Source organism: Mus caroli, unplaced genomic scaffold, assembly GCF_978045245.1.
Source record: "Mus caroli unplaced genomic scaffold, Mus_caroli_1 scaffold_8, whole genome shotgun sequence".
Lineage (NCBI taxonomy): Eukaryota > Metazoa > Chordata > Mammalia > Rodentia > Muridae > Mus > Mus caroli.
In genome coordinates, this window is record NW_028227263.1 from 100992366 (window position 1) to 101007005 (window position 14640).

At 51.0% G+C, this 14640-nt stretch overlaps 1 protein-coding gene across 1 annotated transcript in view; it reads right to left on the reverse strand.

The window, feature by feature from the left end:
* Otog (otogelin) overlaps positions 1-13161 on the reverse strand; it is a 69689-nt gene extending 56528 nt beyond the window's left edge. The window contains exons 1-13 of the mRNA XM_021168148.3: positions 13071-13161; positions 12621-12681; positions 12419-12479; positions 8875-8950; positions 7907-7999; positions 7603-7757; positions 5104-5222; positions 4070-4275; positions 3124-3254; positions 2829-2935; positions 2125-2234; positions 1635-1763; positions 3-111 (exon numbers count right to left, since the gene is read on the reverse strand). Of these exons, the coding sequence (XP_021023807.1) occupies positions 3-111; positions 1635-1763; positions 2125-2234; positions 2829-2935; positions 3124-3254; positions 4070-4275; positions 5104-5222; positions 7603-7757; positions 7907-7999; positions 8875-8950; positions 12419-12479; positions 12621-12681; positions 13071-13161 (1448 nt within the window). The remainder of the gene's footprint in view (positions 1-2; positions 112-1634; positions 1764-2124; positions 2235-2828; positions 2936-3123; positions 3255-4069; positions 4276-5103; positions 5223-7602; positions 7758-7906; positions 8000-8874; positions 8951-12418; positions 12480-12620; positions 12682-13070) is intronic.
* Positions 13162-14640: the final 1479 nt, after the last annotated feature.

Sequence of the window (14640 nt, forward strand, 5' to 3'; positions counted from 1 at the left end):
ACCAGGCATTGCAGTCTTCTGTCACCACAGAGCCAGGCGGGTGCAGGGTCCCATGGAATTCACAGGGACACTCAGCTGGTGACATGCAGCCTCCATCCTCAAAGATCAGCCCTAGGGTGACAGCAAAGTCCCACTCACCACTGCCTCTGCTCACAAGCCACTATGGTGGTTGCCTGGACTCTTAGATAAAGGTCCCCATACTCAGAGCCATTTCTCTACTGAGCCCACTTTCTTCTTTTCTTTAATTGTATATTTTCTTTATTTACATTTAAAATGTTTTTCCCTTCCCCAATATTCCCCTGGAGGCCCTCTATCCCATCCCTCCTCCCCCTGCTTCTATGAGGGTGCTCACCCACCGACCCTCTCTCACCACCCTGCCCTAGCATTCCCCTAGACTGGGGCATTGAGCCTTCACAGGACCAAGAACCTCTCCTCCCAATGATGCCCAACAAGGCCATCCTCTGCTACATATGCAGCTGGCGCCATGGGTCCCTCTGTGTGTACTCTTTGGTTAGTGGTTTAGTCCCTGGGAGCTCTAGGGGGTCTGGTTGGTTCATATTGTTGTTCTTTATATGGGACTGCAAACCCCTTCAGTTCCTTCAGTCCTTTCTCTAACTGCTCCATTGGGGACCCCATGCTCAGTCCAATGGTTGGCTGCAAGCATCCTCATCTATGTTGGTCAGGCTCTGGCAGATCCTCTCAGGAGACAGCCGTATCAGGCTGCTGGCAACATGCACTTCTTGCTGAGTTCACTTTCAAACTCTCCTCTAAATCCTGGCTCAGGCAGGGCACCAACCCCCTTCTGGGCAGACTTTATTCCATGTGTCACCCCGAAATTGCACACCACCTCTCAAACCCTGCCATTCTGTCTCCACTGCCTCCGGAGACCTTTCCTGGCTTCCCTACTTTGCACGAATCCCCAGAGCTCTTCTTTTCTGACTCCCTGAGCTGGCCTTCACCTCACCATAGCTTAGGCTGGAGTGTCACATCCTTCAAAGCAGGCTCTGTTCCTTAAAATCAAAGCCTGTCACTTTGCTTTGTTGAGACAGGGTCCCATGGGTCTCAGGATTGCCTTGAACTCTTAGATAACAAAGGATGATCTTGCATGCCTGACTCTCCTGCCTTCCCCCTCCCCAGTGCTAGTGCTACAGGTGTGCAGCACCACGCCCCGCTCAGGCAGCACTGGGGAGGAAGCCAGGGTTTTGCCCATGCTAAATAAGCACTCTACAGATTGTAAAGCTCTGGTCAGCTCCAGCTTTACAGTTTCCGATCTCACCCTTCCACCCAGTCAAGTTACTCATGCATCATAAACACGTCATCGGATACAGGACAACACAACTCTGGATGGATGCTTAATCAAAAGCATGTGCACGGATATGGATGGGTGGCTTGTCTTCACCTAGAAAGCTCAGTCCAAAGGAAGGCAGATGGCTTGATGACCCAAACTGTGGAGACAACAAGCTCTGCCCTCGTCCTCACCTCCCTTAAGCCTGTCATTTACTTGGTTTCGCTGTTTGTCCCCTCATTCACTCCACAAGCAGGCATCCTCCAAGCTCCCTGATTCCCACGTATCCATGCCAGGCCAGGGAGACACATTTAGGCCACTACCAACCCCCACCCTCCCCACAACCAACCATTGGGGCAGTAGCAGCCATCCACACAGGCAATCTCACTGTCTACACATGAAGCACGGGATTGGCAGGAAGCCGGACAGCAAGCAATACACTCGTTATAGATGAAGGCCTTCTCTTTGCAGTGCACAGCTTGGAAGGAAAGGAGGGAGGGAGGGAGGTTATGGTCTATTTGTTTGGCCAACACCCACCTCACCCCAGGTCCTAGAATGGGAACAAGAGGGCTCTCATCCCCTAACCCTCTAGTCCCAGTTGGAGTATTTGGTGCCCAAGAGACTGGTGAAGGTTGGGGTACTCTGAGACTTTCACCTTACTTGGTGGCCCCAGACCCATCCCTCAGGCTCAGTCTTACTTCTCCCATCTGTTACAAGGATGGAACCTCAGAAGTTAAGGTTCTGACAGCTGAGGCTCTGAGTGGGGAGGACTGGCTACCCACAGCCCACATCAGAACTCATCTGAACCCCCTCCCTGCCGGCCTCCACCTTGAACCTACTGCATTGTGAAAGTTGGGTCCTCCAGCCCTGCAGAGGGCTCCCTGCCTGTGCACATGCCCGGGCATATTCCATCAGTGCTCGGCACCAAGTGGCTTCATCACCTCCTGATCTGTGCAAGGATATTGAATGTGAGAAAGTCTGGCCTGTCACCAACTGCCACCATCCCATAGACCAGGTGATTGTAAACCTTCCAAATAATAGTTCCTCATGGTGTAATGACCCCCCCCAACCATAAAATTATTTTTGTTACTACTTCATAACTGTAATTTTGTTACTGTTATGAATCATAATGTAAATATCTGTGTTTTCTGATGATCTTAGGTCACTCCTGTGAAAGGGTGGTTTGAACCCCAGGGAGCCGCAACCTTCAGCTTGAGAACTGTTGCTGTAAACACTCTCAGAATGTCAGAGCACCCTCCTCTAGGAAGGCATCCGGCTACACAGAGACTCAAAGCAGAAAGCCTAGGTTCCAGCTCTAGCATCATTGCCAACTTGCTGTGTGACCCTGAGGGAATTGAGCTCCATCTCTGAGCCTCGGTTAAATGGGACAGCTGAAACCCATCTTGGCAAATAAGAATTTTAGAGCTTTGGCAAGCGGTTCTGTAATGACCACGTATTCTCCAGCTTGTTGACCCACATCCTGATCCCTTATCCCAATATCGGAAGACGCTCCCTACAGCCCACCACCTAGCTGCCCACTTACTGGCAGAGGTCACTGGTACAGCTGGCTGCGAAGGGCAGAGGGCTGACATAAGCATGGCAGGTGTCGAAAGGAGGCCTCAACAGTACTTCACACCGCTCATACACACCCTGAGTGGGGCAGAGGCAGGAGCTGGGCTGGGAGGACAGCAGGCTCTGATTCACCATCCCACAGGGAACCCCAACTTAAGCAAAAGGAAGGCAGAGAATAAAGGGAAGGGGCCATGGGTATGCACCATCCAGGGCCCTGTGACCAATAGCTTTCTACTGGGGAGGGGGGTTCTCCCCAGGACACAGACCTGCATGGATGCTGGGCTCTGCTGCAGGCATGGTGGGCGAGGCAGGGAAGTAGTCACAGGTCCTGGAGGGCTGTTGGGGACCTGCTCCTGCCAGCTGTGCACAAACTCCCCTACATCATCAGTCACTTTCCCTGCAGGAAAAACTGGTATCATGATGAGGTGGGTGGGCAGCAGGGCTGAGGGCTCTGAGGCAGAGGCAGGAGCCAGGGGAGAGCCATTTGGCAGGAGCCAGCCTCCAGCACTCCCACCCTACACTGAGTTTCCAACTGAACCAGTCTCTTGGAAAAGCCATCTTATCAAAAAGATACGAATGTCCTACGCCTATACTGTCTCACAGCACTCTAAATAGAGACAGCATGGTATAGTGGAGGGGATCAGTGTGCAGGTTTGAACAAGTGCCTACATCCTTCTCAGCCTCAGTTTCCCCACCTGCAGAAAAGAGAACTAAGCCCCGAGGAGGAGGCTGCAAAGAACTATAGCTGTAAAGTGTTCAGCGCATGGTGGGTACTCAAAGGGCTGCCCACCGCCAAGCTTTCTGCCAGGGCCATCATGATGTGCCCTGAGCTTCACCTGTAGCTCTCATCTACCTGTCAAACAGAGACTTCGGCTCCAGCCTGGCCCTTTCTCTTCCTGGCTTTCTCTTACCCTCTGACTCCCCACTTCCTGTGGAAACCTTGTGGGATCAAACCCACCTAGCGAAGTGTGCAGTGGATCTGCACACAACCCCAGTTTAAATTCTCATCATGACTACTTCACAATTAAGAGGACTGAGGCCCAGAACATGGCTGAGAACATGCCTAACGTGACAGAGTTTTGCAAGCGAGCCCTTGTCTCCCATTGGGTTTTTACTACCATGGCCATGATGTCAGAGGTCTGCACAGAGCAATCCTGACCCAGTCTCCATCCCTAGCAAAATATCCCGCAAGGCACCTTCCCTCAGACTCACCGTAACTGGTCACCAGGTCATCCTGAGGGTCGGCATTGTTGTTCCCACACAGCCCATGGGTCCAGCCCAGAAACTCGGGGCTCATCTTGATGTAGATGGCTGAGGTACCATCCCAGGCCAGCGTGAAGGCTGATGGATGCCTCGCGATGACGTAACCAGCCAGCTGCTGCAGCTGCACACCCCCCACCACCTGCGGCAGCTGGACCCTGAGAGCAAAGCCCAGGGATGCAGAGTGTCCACACAACTCCCACAGGTCCTGTTTTTTTTTTTTTTTTTTTTTTTAACCACAGGGACAGCCAGCCACCCCTACCCAGTGACATGAATTCTTTAAGTTCTCATCCTCCAAGTTTCCAGAATCCCGAAGTGCACCAAAGTGCACGGGGATTCTTTTATCTTCAGGGGGCTTTCGAAATCACAATATCATTGGCAGGGATAAATCTTGAGAGTCAATCCATCCGCTCCCAGATGGTGAGAGAGAGCCGATAACGTCTAAGAGGGGTTTCGTTTTACTGTGAACAGGACGAATGGAAAGGAAGGGGAGAGGGGTGGACAGGAGACTGAGAACAGAGAGGAGCCCTCCTCCACCTGCCCTGCCTCTATTTTGCAGCCACAGGGTCCTGCTCAGCTGACAGTAAGAGAAACCAAAGTTCAGCCAGCTGTAGGTCTGAACTCCTAGCAGTCCCTGATTGACAACTGTCATTCAAAATGACCCTCCCACCTCAGAAAAAGATAAAGATGTGTCTGTTCAAAGAAACTGTGTATGAGCTTAGGGAAAGGGTTTCTAGTGGGGAACTCCAGTTTCTAGAAATTTTTACTGTTTTTCTAAGCAGTAGGAAGTCCGCTAGGTCTAATAGTTGCAGAGAATCAGGAGACATCCATCCATCGCCAGTACCCACAGACTAGACACACAGGCCAGGTTTGTGTTTCTGCCCCAAAGTAGAAAACACTGTCTGTCCCCAGTTATCAATTCCCGTTCAGCTTGACCGGGACAGGTATCCCCGACCTCACATCAGGGAGGGGAAGGGCATAGTTACCTTACACCCCCATGGGTGACCTCCTTGGCCAGGCAGATCTCATGTTCACCCGAGAGGAAGAGGCTGACAGACCTCGGGCAGGTGTAGTGGGCAGAGCCACACTGTGGGTCATTGTGCACCTGATTGGGGGTGGACAGAGCAAGGTGTTCAGAGGGACATCTGCAGCAACTGCCACAGGCGACCCTGAGCTTCAGTCCACTAGTGTGGGATGATCGTGTGGCCCCATGTGCTGAACGCTTTTCCTCCATGACCTTTCTCCAACACTGCAGCAGGGGAAGAGCTAGGACTGCCTGCATTTCATGATTGTCTGAGGAACAGAGAGAAGGGGCAATGGTCACATGCTCACAAGACCAGGAGTAGCAAGGATGGGATTCTGACCTAGGTCCAAATGGGTTGGATTGCAGAGCCCTTTCCAGACCACTGAGGCATCTCCAAGTTCCATCAAATCAAAGGACCAGGTGTGCACTCACCTTCTTCCATCACACAGGTGTGCGAATCCAGACACGCCAAGACACATGCTCACAGACACTTTCAGCACACTTACTCTATATCCTACACACTCATGGGATGCAGAAACTAGCCCTGCCCTGCACACGCGTGCACGCGGGCACACACACACACACACACACACACACACACACACACACACACACATCTCCTTTGCTGCTTGTTACATGTGCATCTTCTCTGCCATTCAAGAACTCAGACATTAAGGGCCATAGAGGTTGGGGCAGGTTTCTAATGCTTAGAAAAAATATTTTCAAATGTCACCTGCCAAGAGTGGAAACACTCTCCAGGAGCCAGCTTTCCACTCTATTACCCTTAGACGTGGCGGACCAGGCTGAAGCCCCTTGGACTAGAAGAAGAAATCATGAAAGCCACCTTTGCCCTCAGTTAATGTCTCTCAAGCATTGTTTTTGTTCAAATGGTGTCTTACAATGTAGTCCTGGCTGGCCAGGAACTCACTATGTGGAGCGAGCTAGCCTCAAACTCACAGAGATCTTCCTGCCTCTGTCTATCAACTCCTCTGTTTTGGGATTCAAGGTGTGTGCCACCATACCTCTAACAGTCAAGATCAAGTGTTTCTGACCATGACTCACAGAGAGAAATGCCATATGCAAACAAAACAAAATTCTTCTACATCTTAATATTAATGAGGACCTGTGTGTGTGTGTGTGTGTGTGTGTGTGTGTGTGTGTGTGTTTATTCTCTCCTTTGCTGAGGCAGGGTGTGACTCACTCCATTGATTTCATAACTCACTCATATGGCATCTCATCCAACCATGTAATTGTAACATGTCTGTTGTGAAAATGACACACTGCTCCAAGGAATGAGAGACCAGGGCGTAGGAGGTGGTGACACTAGTCATGGCATCTAGGACATCATGACCTTCACTCTATGCCTGAGGCAGAAGGATCACAGCCAGCCAGGAGAGGTGACCCCGAGTAAGCACTAAATTCCCCAACCCTATCCTCTCCACTGTAACCCATGACTGACCGAGTCACCATCTGTTAGAAGTGCCCACCACATCTGCTGGTCAGAGTCTCACATGGCATTCAGGTGTGCGACACTCATCTAGGTTCAGGGAACAAACCCAAAGACATGGTCTAGCCAAGAGAGGTCCGGGGTGGGAAAGGAATCCCACCAGGAAACAAGCCTTGTTAGACACGTGGTTACCCATAGAATGTCTCCCCTGTGGCTTGGGATGTCAAGAGACATAGGAAAGCCCGCAGAGAAAGGAACTGTTCCAAAGGCCACCCAGGATTCCCATGATCCTCTCTGAGGCACCATACTTTTCTTTAACATGAACGTTCCTCCTTCTCAAATGCCTTCTGTCACCCCACCCCCACGTGCCTTGGCTAGCTCCAATGAGTTTCCCCTTCTATCTCAATAGATATCACCTCCTATGTGAAACCTCTTGTCATCACTGTCCTTCACAATAGGCCACATCAGGTTTCCAGGACACTGCCTTTTAGTCTTTGACATTTTGCCACCTCAGCTCTCTGAGTCGCACTTGAAATAACTCATGTCATTTGCTGTGGTTTCTCTATTAAAACAAAGGTACTGTGGACAAAGACCGGTCTGTGCTGTTGTCCTAAGAGCCTCTGCACTATGAAACAGCGTACTCAGAAAAAGAGCACAGTATGTGCCATAAAAGAAATGGCCAGGGGCAGCAAGGGGCAGCAAGGAGCAGCCAGGAGCAGCCAGGAGCAGTCAGGGACAGTCAGGGGCAGTCAGGGTCAGCCAGGGGCTATCAGGGGCATTCAAGGGCACCCAGGGGCAGTCAGAGGCAGTCAGAGGCAGTCAGGGGGCAGCCAGGGGCAGCCAGGATGACTGGGTAATCAGGGGCTTAGAGACGATGGCTCTTTCTTAGAACACAGTCCTTGAGCAGGAACTGGGGAAAGTGGAAAAGGGAGGTTCCAGGTTCCAGTCCCCGGAGACTCCCAGGTTCTGATGGAGCCTGCATAGACCAGCAGGACAGGAGAGAGGAGGCCTCACCTGGATGGAAAAGCTCTGACCCTCAGGTTCGTGGTGTCCCACCAGCATGTAGCTGCCCTTTCCAGAAAAGTAGTAGTACAGGCCATCAAACGTCTCCACGTGATGCTGCCCCCAGGTCCGGCAGATGCTATCCCGCTCAGGACCTACATTATACACTGAGACAGGGCAAAGTGAGCCTAGATCTGTATGGGCACTGTGCTGTAGGCTGGTGGGTTCCAGATCTTGCAGGGCCAACCCTGTGGTCTTGGTCCTAAAGCTTTTCTGCACCCCCAGTCCCTCCTGGGGCTGGAGAGACCAGACCTACCCAACTGGCAACGGGGTCCAGTGGCATTGAAGCGTCTGCAGTCACAGAGAGCTGGGTGCACACACTCACCCCCATTGAAGCAGGAGAACAAGTCTGCAAGAGAGATGCAGAGATGTTCCCCATGGCACCAGTCCAGCAGAGGCAAGACACACACCTCCTCCCAGAAGGCACCAAGAAGTAAAGGTCTTGCCCTAGACGGACAGCCTGACGTGGGCCACATGGGGTTCATGGGGACACAACACAGTCCCTTTTCTGATGGGGATTCAGGGTGCGGTCTTAGAGCTTCAGTCTTCAGTATGCATGAAGTGGCCCTAAGGGCACTTGACCTGAGACTTCCATTCTGTAAGTTTAGCTCTTGGCTAGCAAGCAAGACAGCTAGACCAAGAATGTGAAGCCTTTGGTGGGTGGGAGGGAAGGGGAGACTGTTTTGAGATACTCAAGCATCCACTGTTCAAGAAGGAGGGACCAAAGTATGAATCGGGATTGGTGTAATAACATAGGTGAGAGAATGAGCAAATGAGAGGACAGAGCGTGGCAAGGGGAGTCACGGACAGGACAGACATGGGACTCTGATGGGGGCCCGCACAGACACAGGACATGGGACTAGATCACAGACAGAAAAGGGGGGATGAGAAGGCCTTAGATCTAAGGGAGGTGAAGAAAGAATTAACCACAGGAATTAGCACACTGAAGGATCATCCCACTGGAAGGAGGAAGCAAGACCAGAAAGAGTATTAGGTCAGGGGAGGAGTCAGCCATCTTGTGAGGCAGCAAACTCACGAATCAGACAATGTGAGCAGGGAGCCGGGACACAAGGATGTGAACAGGGCACAGCAAGGCTATGCAGATCAAGCTGGGGAAGATAGGAAGAGACTCCAGGCACAGGAAGGGACTCACAAGTGGTACCCTGGCAGGTGTTCTGTAGGCCAGACTCTCCTATGCATAGCCACAGAGAGGGCACAACTTACATGATGGTGCACACTTGGCACGGTGGAGCCGTCTTTCCCACGAAGACATGGCCGATGCGTCTAAGGCTTCAGCCTCCTTTTAGAAACAGAGAACAATTAGTTCTGTGCACCGGGCTATCTGGCTCCACATCCTCTTCCCCTACACCTAAACATGCCGAAGATGAAGCCTGGCTCCCAGCAGAGGTCTCACAAGAAAAGGCAGGTCCAGCCAAGCTTGCCACCCCTTCTTGGTACGTGAAGCCTGACTTCTTGCTTGCCAGACCCTCAAACCATCTCCTTCATGAGAAAGCCTTGACCCATTGTTTTTCAGTTTTCTGTGTTCTTGCCCCACTTTGGCCCCTGGATCCTGGGATCTCCCCAGAAATTCTTACCTAGCCCCAGGAATCCCGTGTCCCCATGGGGAATGGGAAGGAGCATGCAGAGAGGACACTTGCCACCCTCCTCCCATGGTCCCTGGACAGCTTCTGATTAAGCTTAGCTTCGTAAATGTACGTATCATGCCACCTCAGATATGGCCCCTGAGACCTTGCTGTGGTCTGAAGACAACCAGAGCTGCAGAGCACCAGAACCATTTTCTGGAAAATTCTTGGTTTTACGGTATTGATATTTAGCCACAGACTTGAGTTCCGGACCCTTCTGCCTCTACTCCCAAGTGTTGCAGCTCTGAGTGTGCACCACCACCCCGGGCTTGAAGAAGTCTTTAAATTCTGTCCAAATAATTAGTCTTCAGGACCAACCAGGGTTTGCAATCATTCTTATGTCATGAACGCCTTTAACAATCTAGCCAAGCCTGTGGTGGCACCTTCTCAGAAAAGCGTTTATAAATACATAAGATGTAAGACTACAATGGAAACTAGTTGTAATGTAAACATGAAAATGTTTTATTTATGTGTGCTTGGGTAAAATTATACTTCTTTAGTAACATATAAAATAAGACCCGTCAGCAAGTCTCTTCACCGACAAGACTGTGTAAGAGCAGCAAACATCAATGACATCTGCTGGTGCTAAGAAACGCCCCTGACTTCCCTCGATGATTGGCACTGCTAATACGCTTGTGGTTATAGTAGCAATAATCGAAAGTATACTGGATCTCACTTGGTGTCTCAAATAACAAGGATATTTTTTTCCTCAGCCTCGTGCATGACCTCCTGGTTACAGTTCTAGTCCTCTGGAGAATACCTGAGCTCTGCAGAGGCAGGGGGATCTCTGTGAGTATATAGTAAGACCTTGTCACAAGGTGGGGGGAGGGAGGGAGGAAGAGAAGGAGGGACGGGAGGGGAGAGGAAGGGAGGGGAGGGGAGGGAAAGTTAGCTTGGCTTCTAGCCTGGGACCTGCCCCCACTTTCTTAGACCAAGCATTCTGGCTAGAAGCCCTCAAAGCATCCACAGTATGTGGGCCTCGGTCTCCCACCAGTCACTGTAAAAGAAGACCACTGTCAGCCCTTTTAACTCTATGGAGTAATGGGTGGTGTCTGCCCATGTCACCTGGTCTAGAGCTCAGGACTTGTGTTGGTTAGTCTTATGTCAACTTGACACAAGCAGGAGTCATGTTGGAAAGAGACTCTCAAGTGAGAAAAATGCCCCCATAAGATTTGCCTGTAGGAAAGCCTGTGGGGGGATTTTTGATTGATGAATGATGTGGGAGTGCCCAGCTCACTGGGGGCAGAGCCACCCTTGGGCAAATGCTCTTGGATGGCATAAAAAAAGCAGACCGAGAAAGCCATGGGCAGCAGCACCCCTCTATGGCTTCTGCATGAGTTCCTGCCTTGACTTCCCTCCGCGCTGGGCTGTGGCCTGAGAATTGTAGATTAAATAAACCCTTACCTCCCAAGTTGCTTTTGGTCTCTTATCTCAACTTTTAGAACCCCAACTAACACAGGACCTTCTCACTGGAAAAGGGCAAGGCTGCCTAACCAGGAAACCAGCAAGGGTGTAAGAGTCTTTCTCTCCATGGAAATGTAGGAATTTCTAGAGTCCTATGGGCAGAAGGGGAGGTCTGGCTCCATCAGCGTGTTGGTCTACCTGCTCCTTATAGGTCCCAGAAAGTCAGCTTCCCTGACTATGCAGAGAATGCCCTTTCACCTTTCCACTCAAACTGAGTAGGACTCTGACCCTGAATCCTGAAGATCAGGACAATGAGAGGAAAGTCAGGCTGGGGGGCTCAGTGGGGAGCATGCTCACTTCCACCCATCCTGGGCTTCTGCACCTAGCTTTGAAGGGCAGATAGCAGGGACATGTTTTTACAGTATAAGTTATCACTCCGAACTCCCTGACACAAGGACTCTCCTGAGCTGATTACCAGGCTGGACACAGCTGAGGCTCAAGCCTCCTGAGAGAACATTGCCAGAGGCCGGCTGGTGTGTAAAGTGTCCGTGGTTGTAGAAGAAAGAAGACAATGTAAGACAGGATTAGAGAGTGAATCTGAGTCATCCAATCCAGAGATCAACAAAGTTTGGCCAATGGAGAAAACGGATTTTCAGTCCCTCTCACAAAAGCAGAGGATCCCAGGAGGGTGGGCCCCAGGGGATGGTCAGGAGTCAGGGGGCCCAAGGGGTGGTCAGGAGTCACTTTGTGTGTGTGTGTGTGTGTGTGTGGATGGGTGGGTGGGTGGGTGTGGGAGTGTGTATGTGTGTGTCTGAGCAAGTATGTGTGTGTGAGTGTCTGAGCATGGATGTGAGTGTGTATTGTGTGTCTGAACAAGTATGTGTGTGTGAGTATGTGTGTGTGTATTGTGTGTCTGAATAAGTATGTGTATGTATGTGTGTGTCTGAGCATGTATGTATGTGTGGGTGTGGGTGTGAGTGTGCATTGTGTGTCTGAACAAGTATGTGTGTGTAAGTGTGAGTGTGAGTGTGTGTGAACATGTATGTATGTGTGAGTGTGTGTGTGAGTATGTATTGTGTGTCTGAGCAAGTATGTGTGTATGAGTGTGTGTGTGAGTGTGTATGTATGAGTGGGTATGTGTGAGTGCATATGTGCATGTGTCTGAGCATATATATCTATGTATCTGAGCATGTGTGTGTGAGAGAGAGAGAGAGTGTGTGTGCATGCGCATGAACGTACGATAGTGTCTGTGTGCACTTGTGAGAGTGTGCAGGTCAGAGGACAATCTCAAGTGCTCTTCCTCAGGCTCCACCCACCACTACCCAGATCTCCCCCTGCCTCTCAGAGTAGCCTTCCTGTGGCAGTGCATAGGGTACAGAAAGGGCCTTTGATAGGATTTCCAGCTTCACAGGTAAGACTGAGAAGAGAACTCCACTCTCCTAAGCCCTCACTTGCCTGCTCTCCTCTGGGCTGGGGAGGACTCAGCTTTCTCCTGAAAGGGGAGATGCCTGTCTCTCCTAAAAAGAAATACTAGGGACCCAAGAGACTAGAAAAATGGGGAAAGAGGGATGTCATGAATTTACACACTCAGACACGCACCAGAGTGTTCGCTCCTCTCCACATGACCCCTGAGAAAATCTTCTATTATCTCAGGCCCAGAGGAAGTCCCTTGCCTGGGGACATGCCCTCCTGCCTCACCCCCACCCCCGGGCATCTCTTACCTGGCCTTCCATAACTGTTGTGACATCCTCCACTGCAAGGGACATCTCCTGGTAGGTGTGGCTAGATGAGAAATGAGCTCGGCATATGTAAGGAGTTAGGAGTGGCCTTGCTTCCACTCACCCCAAAGCCCAACCCTCCCGATACACTAAGTCCCTGGGGTCTTGTGTGCATGAAGGGACTGAGGGTGAGGCAGTGACTTACCTGGGCTCAGGAGCAGGCTCCTGTTGCAGCTCTGCACTGGTTTTCCATGTGAGTGCTGAGGCTGGGGAGGGACCATATTCTCCACACCACGTAAGACCCCATTTGCTGGGGGCTCCCACTGTATTCTCCCACTGGGCACCCACCCCACCCTCACCCCAACCCACCCCCATTTTCTGAAGCTCTTTCTTTCTCCAGCTCCCAGGACCCTTCCAGAGAAGGTCTCCTTCCTTCCACTCCTTGGACCTCAGTTCTCTCTAGTTCTCCATCTCGTGTCTCTTCTCAACTACCTTATCTGGGTCCCAGGCCTGGCTGTCTAGATGTCTTCCTCCCCTCTCACAGGTCTCTGCCCTTTCTCACACACCTTCTTTTGCTTCTCTACAACCCAGCCCAGACCTGTTCGCTTAAATGTTTTCCCAGCCCCAGACTCCCCTGGGTCACAACCCTTCTCACCCTGGTGCTGCACCTCTGCAGTGGACTCAACCCTAAATAGACAAAAGCAAGAGAGAAGAAGCAAGCATCGTCTGGGCATGTGGGCTCCCATCAGGGTGCCAGGCAATCGGAGAGCCTGGCCCAGGGCTCTGCTCCTAGGTGGGTCACACCTCCACTGGTGGCTGCAATCCTGGGCAATCTTGCTCTCTCCCTTAGGCCCTCCTCTCAGGCTCTTCACTCCTCCCCAGGCTAGGGTGACAGGCCTGCCCAGCTCATTACCATAAGTTGAGAACCAGGCTACAGACCAGTCTTTGTCCTTCTATGCCTTTGTAACTACCCTTCCCCAGGGAAGGCCTCTGGGGGAGCAATGAGACAAGCTGGGCAGACTCCAATTCCCTCACCTGGGTCCTAGAAGCCCCTTCCACTGGAGAGCAGACATTCCACTACTTGCTTCTCTCCTTTTACAGAGGGCCACTCCGAGGCCTGGGAAGAGCCACTCAGCAGTTAGAGACTGGGCTCAATCTGCAGAGAGGTTGTCTGTGTGTCCATAGCACCCCCATACCCCCTGGCTTCATCTGGGTCCCAAGTCCCCATCCTCTGTTCAGTAAGAGCTTGGATGGGCAAGGCTGTGCCTTAGTCCACAGGCTTGCAGGGAAATACTGTGTGAAGGACCAAGGTGCTTGGCTGTTCCCATCAAAGCCAGAGTGATGACAAGTTTGGTTTTATGAACAAGAGGTACTTCCAGGAAGGACGGGCTCCTCACAAGCCCCTGGGTAGGGCTAGAACTTGGGATGCACACATTCATTTAGCAGATTTGTTGAGAGTCTGTTTTGTGCCACCTACTGTTCTAAACATATGGTGGGCAAGCTGGCCTCTCGAAGACACTGGCTGAGAGTCAAGGAGAGCGTCCTGCAGAACACAGGGTGGTCTCAGAGTAGACATTTGTGGGAAAGGAACCCACACCCAGTGCCACACCAAAAAAATCAAATGGGAAGTCATTTTTAAAGGATGGCTATGGTGCCAGGAAAGGGGTTGGTGCCAGGAAAGAGGGGTTGAGTGGCTATGGGCTGTGTTCTTCTGGGTAAGGACATTCTCCACCCACCCCCCCCCCCGGTTCTAAATATGAAACCAACAGCCATGTGATATACTTTGGAAATTCAGAAGTGGCTAGAGAAGTGGCTCAGTAGTTAAAAGGACTTGTTGCTCTTGCAGAGGACTGGGGCTCTGTTCCCAGCATTCCCATTGCATACAGCTGTTTATAATTCTAATGCCAGGAACCCTCTTCACAGCCTTCACAGCAGCAGACATACACACAGTGTATGTATATATATATATATATATATATATATATATATATATATGTATATATATATGTATATATATATATGCAAGCAAACATTCATATGCAAAAATAAAAATGAACTTCAAAAAAGAGAAGAAAAGGGGTTGGAGAGATGGCTCAGTGGTTAAGAACACCAACTGCTCTTCCAGAGGTCCTGAGTTCAAGTCCCAGCAACCACATGGTGGCTTGCAACCATCTGTAATTGGATCTGACGCCCTCTTCTGGTGTGTCTGAAGAGAGCGACAGTGT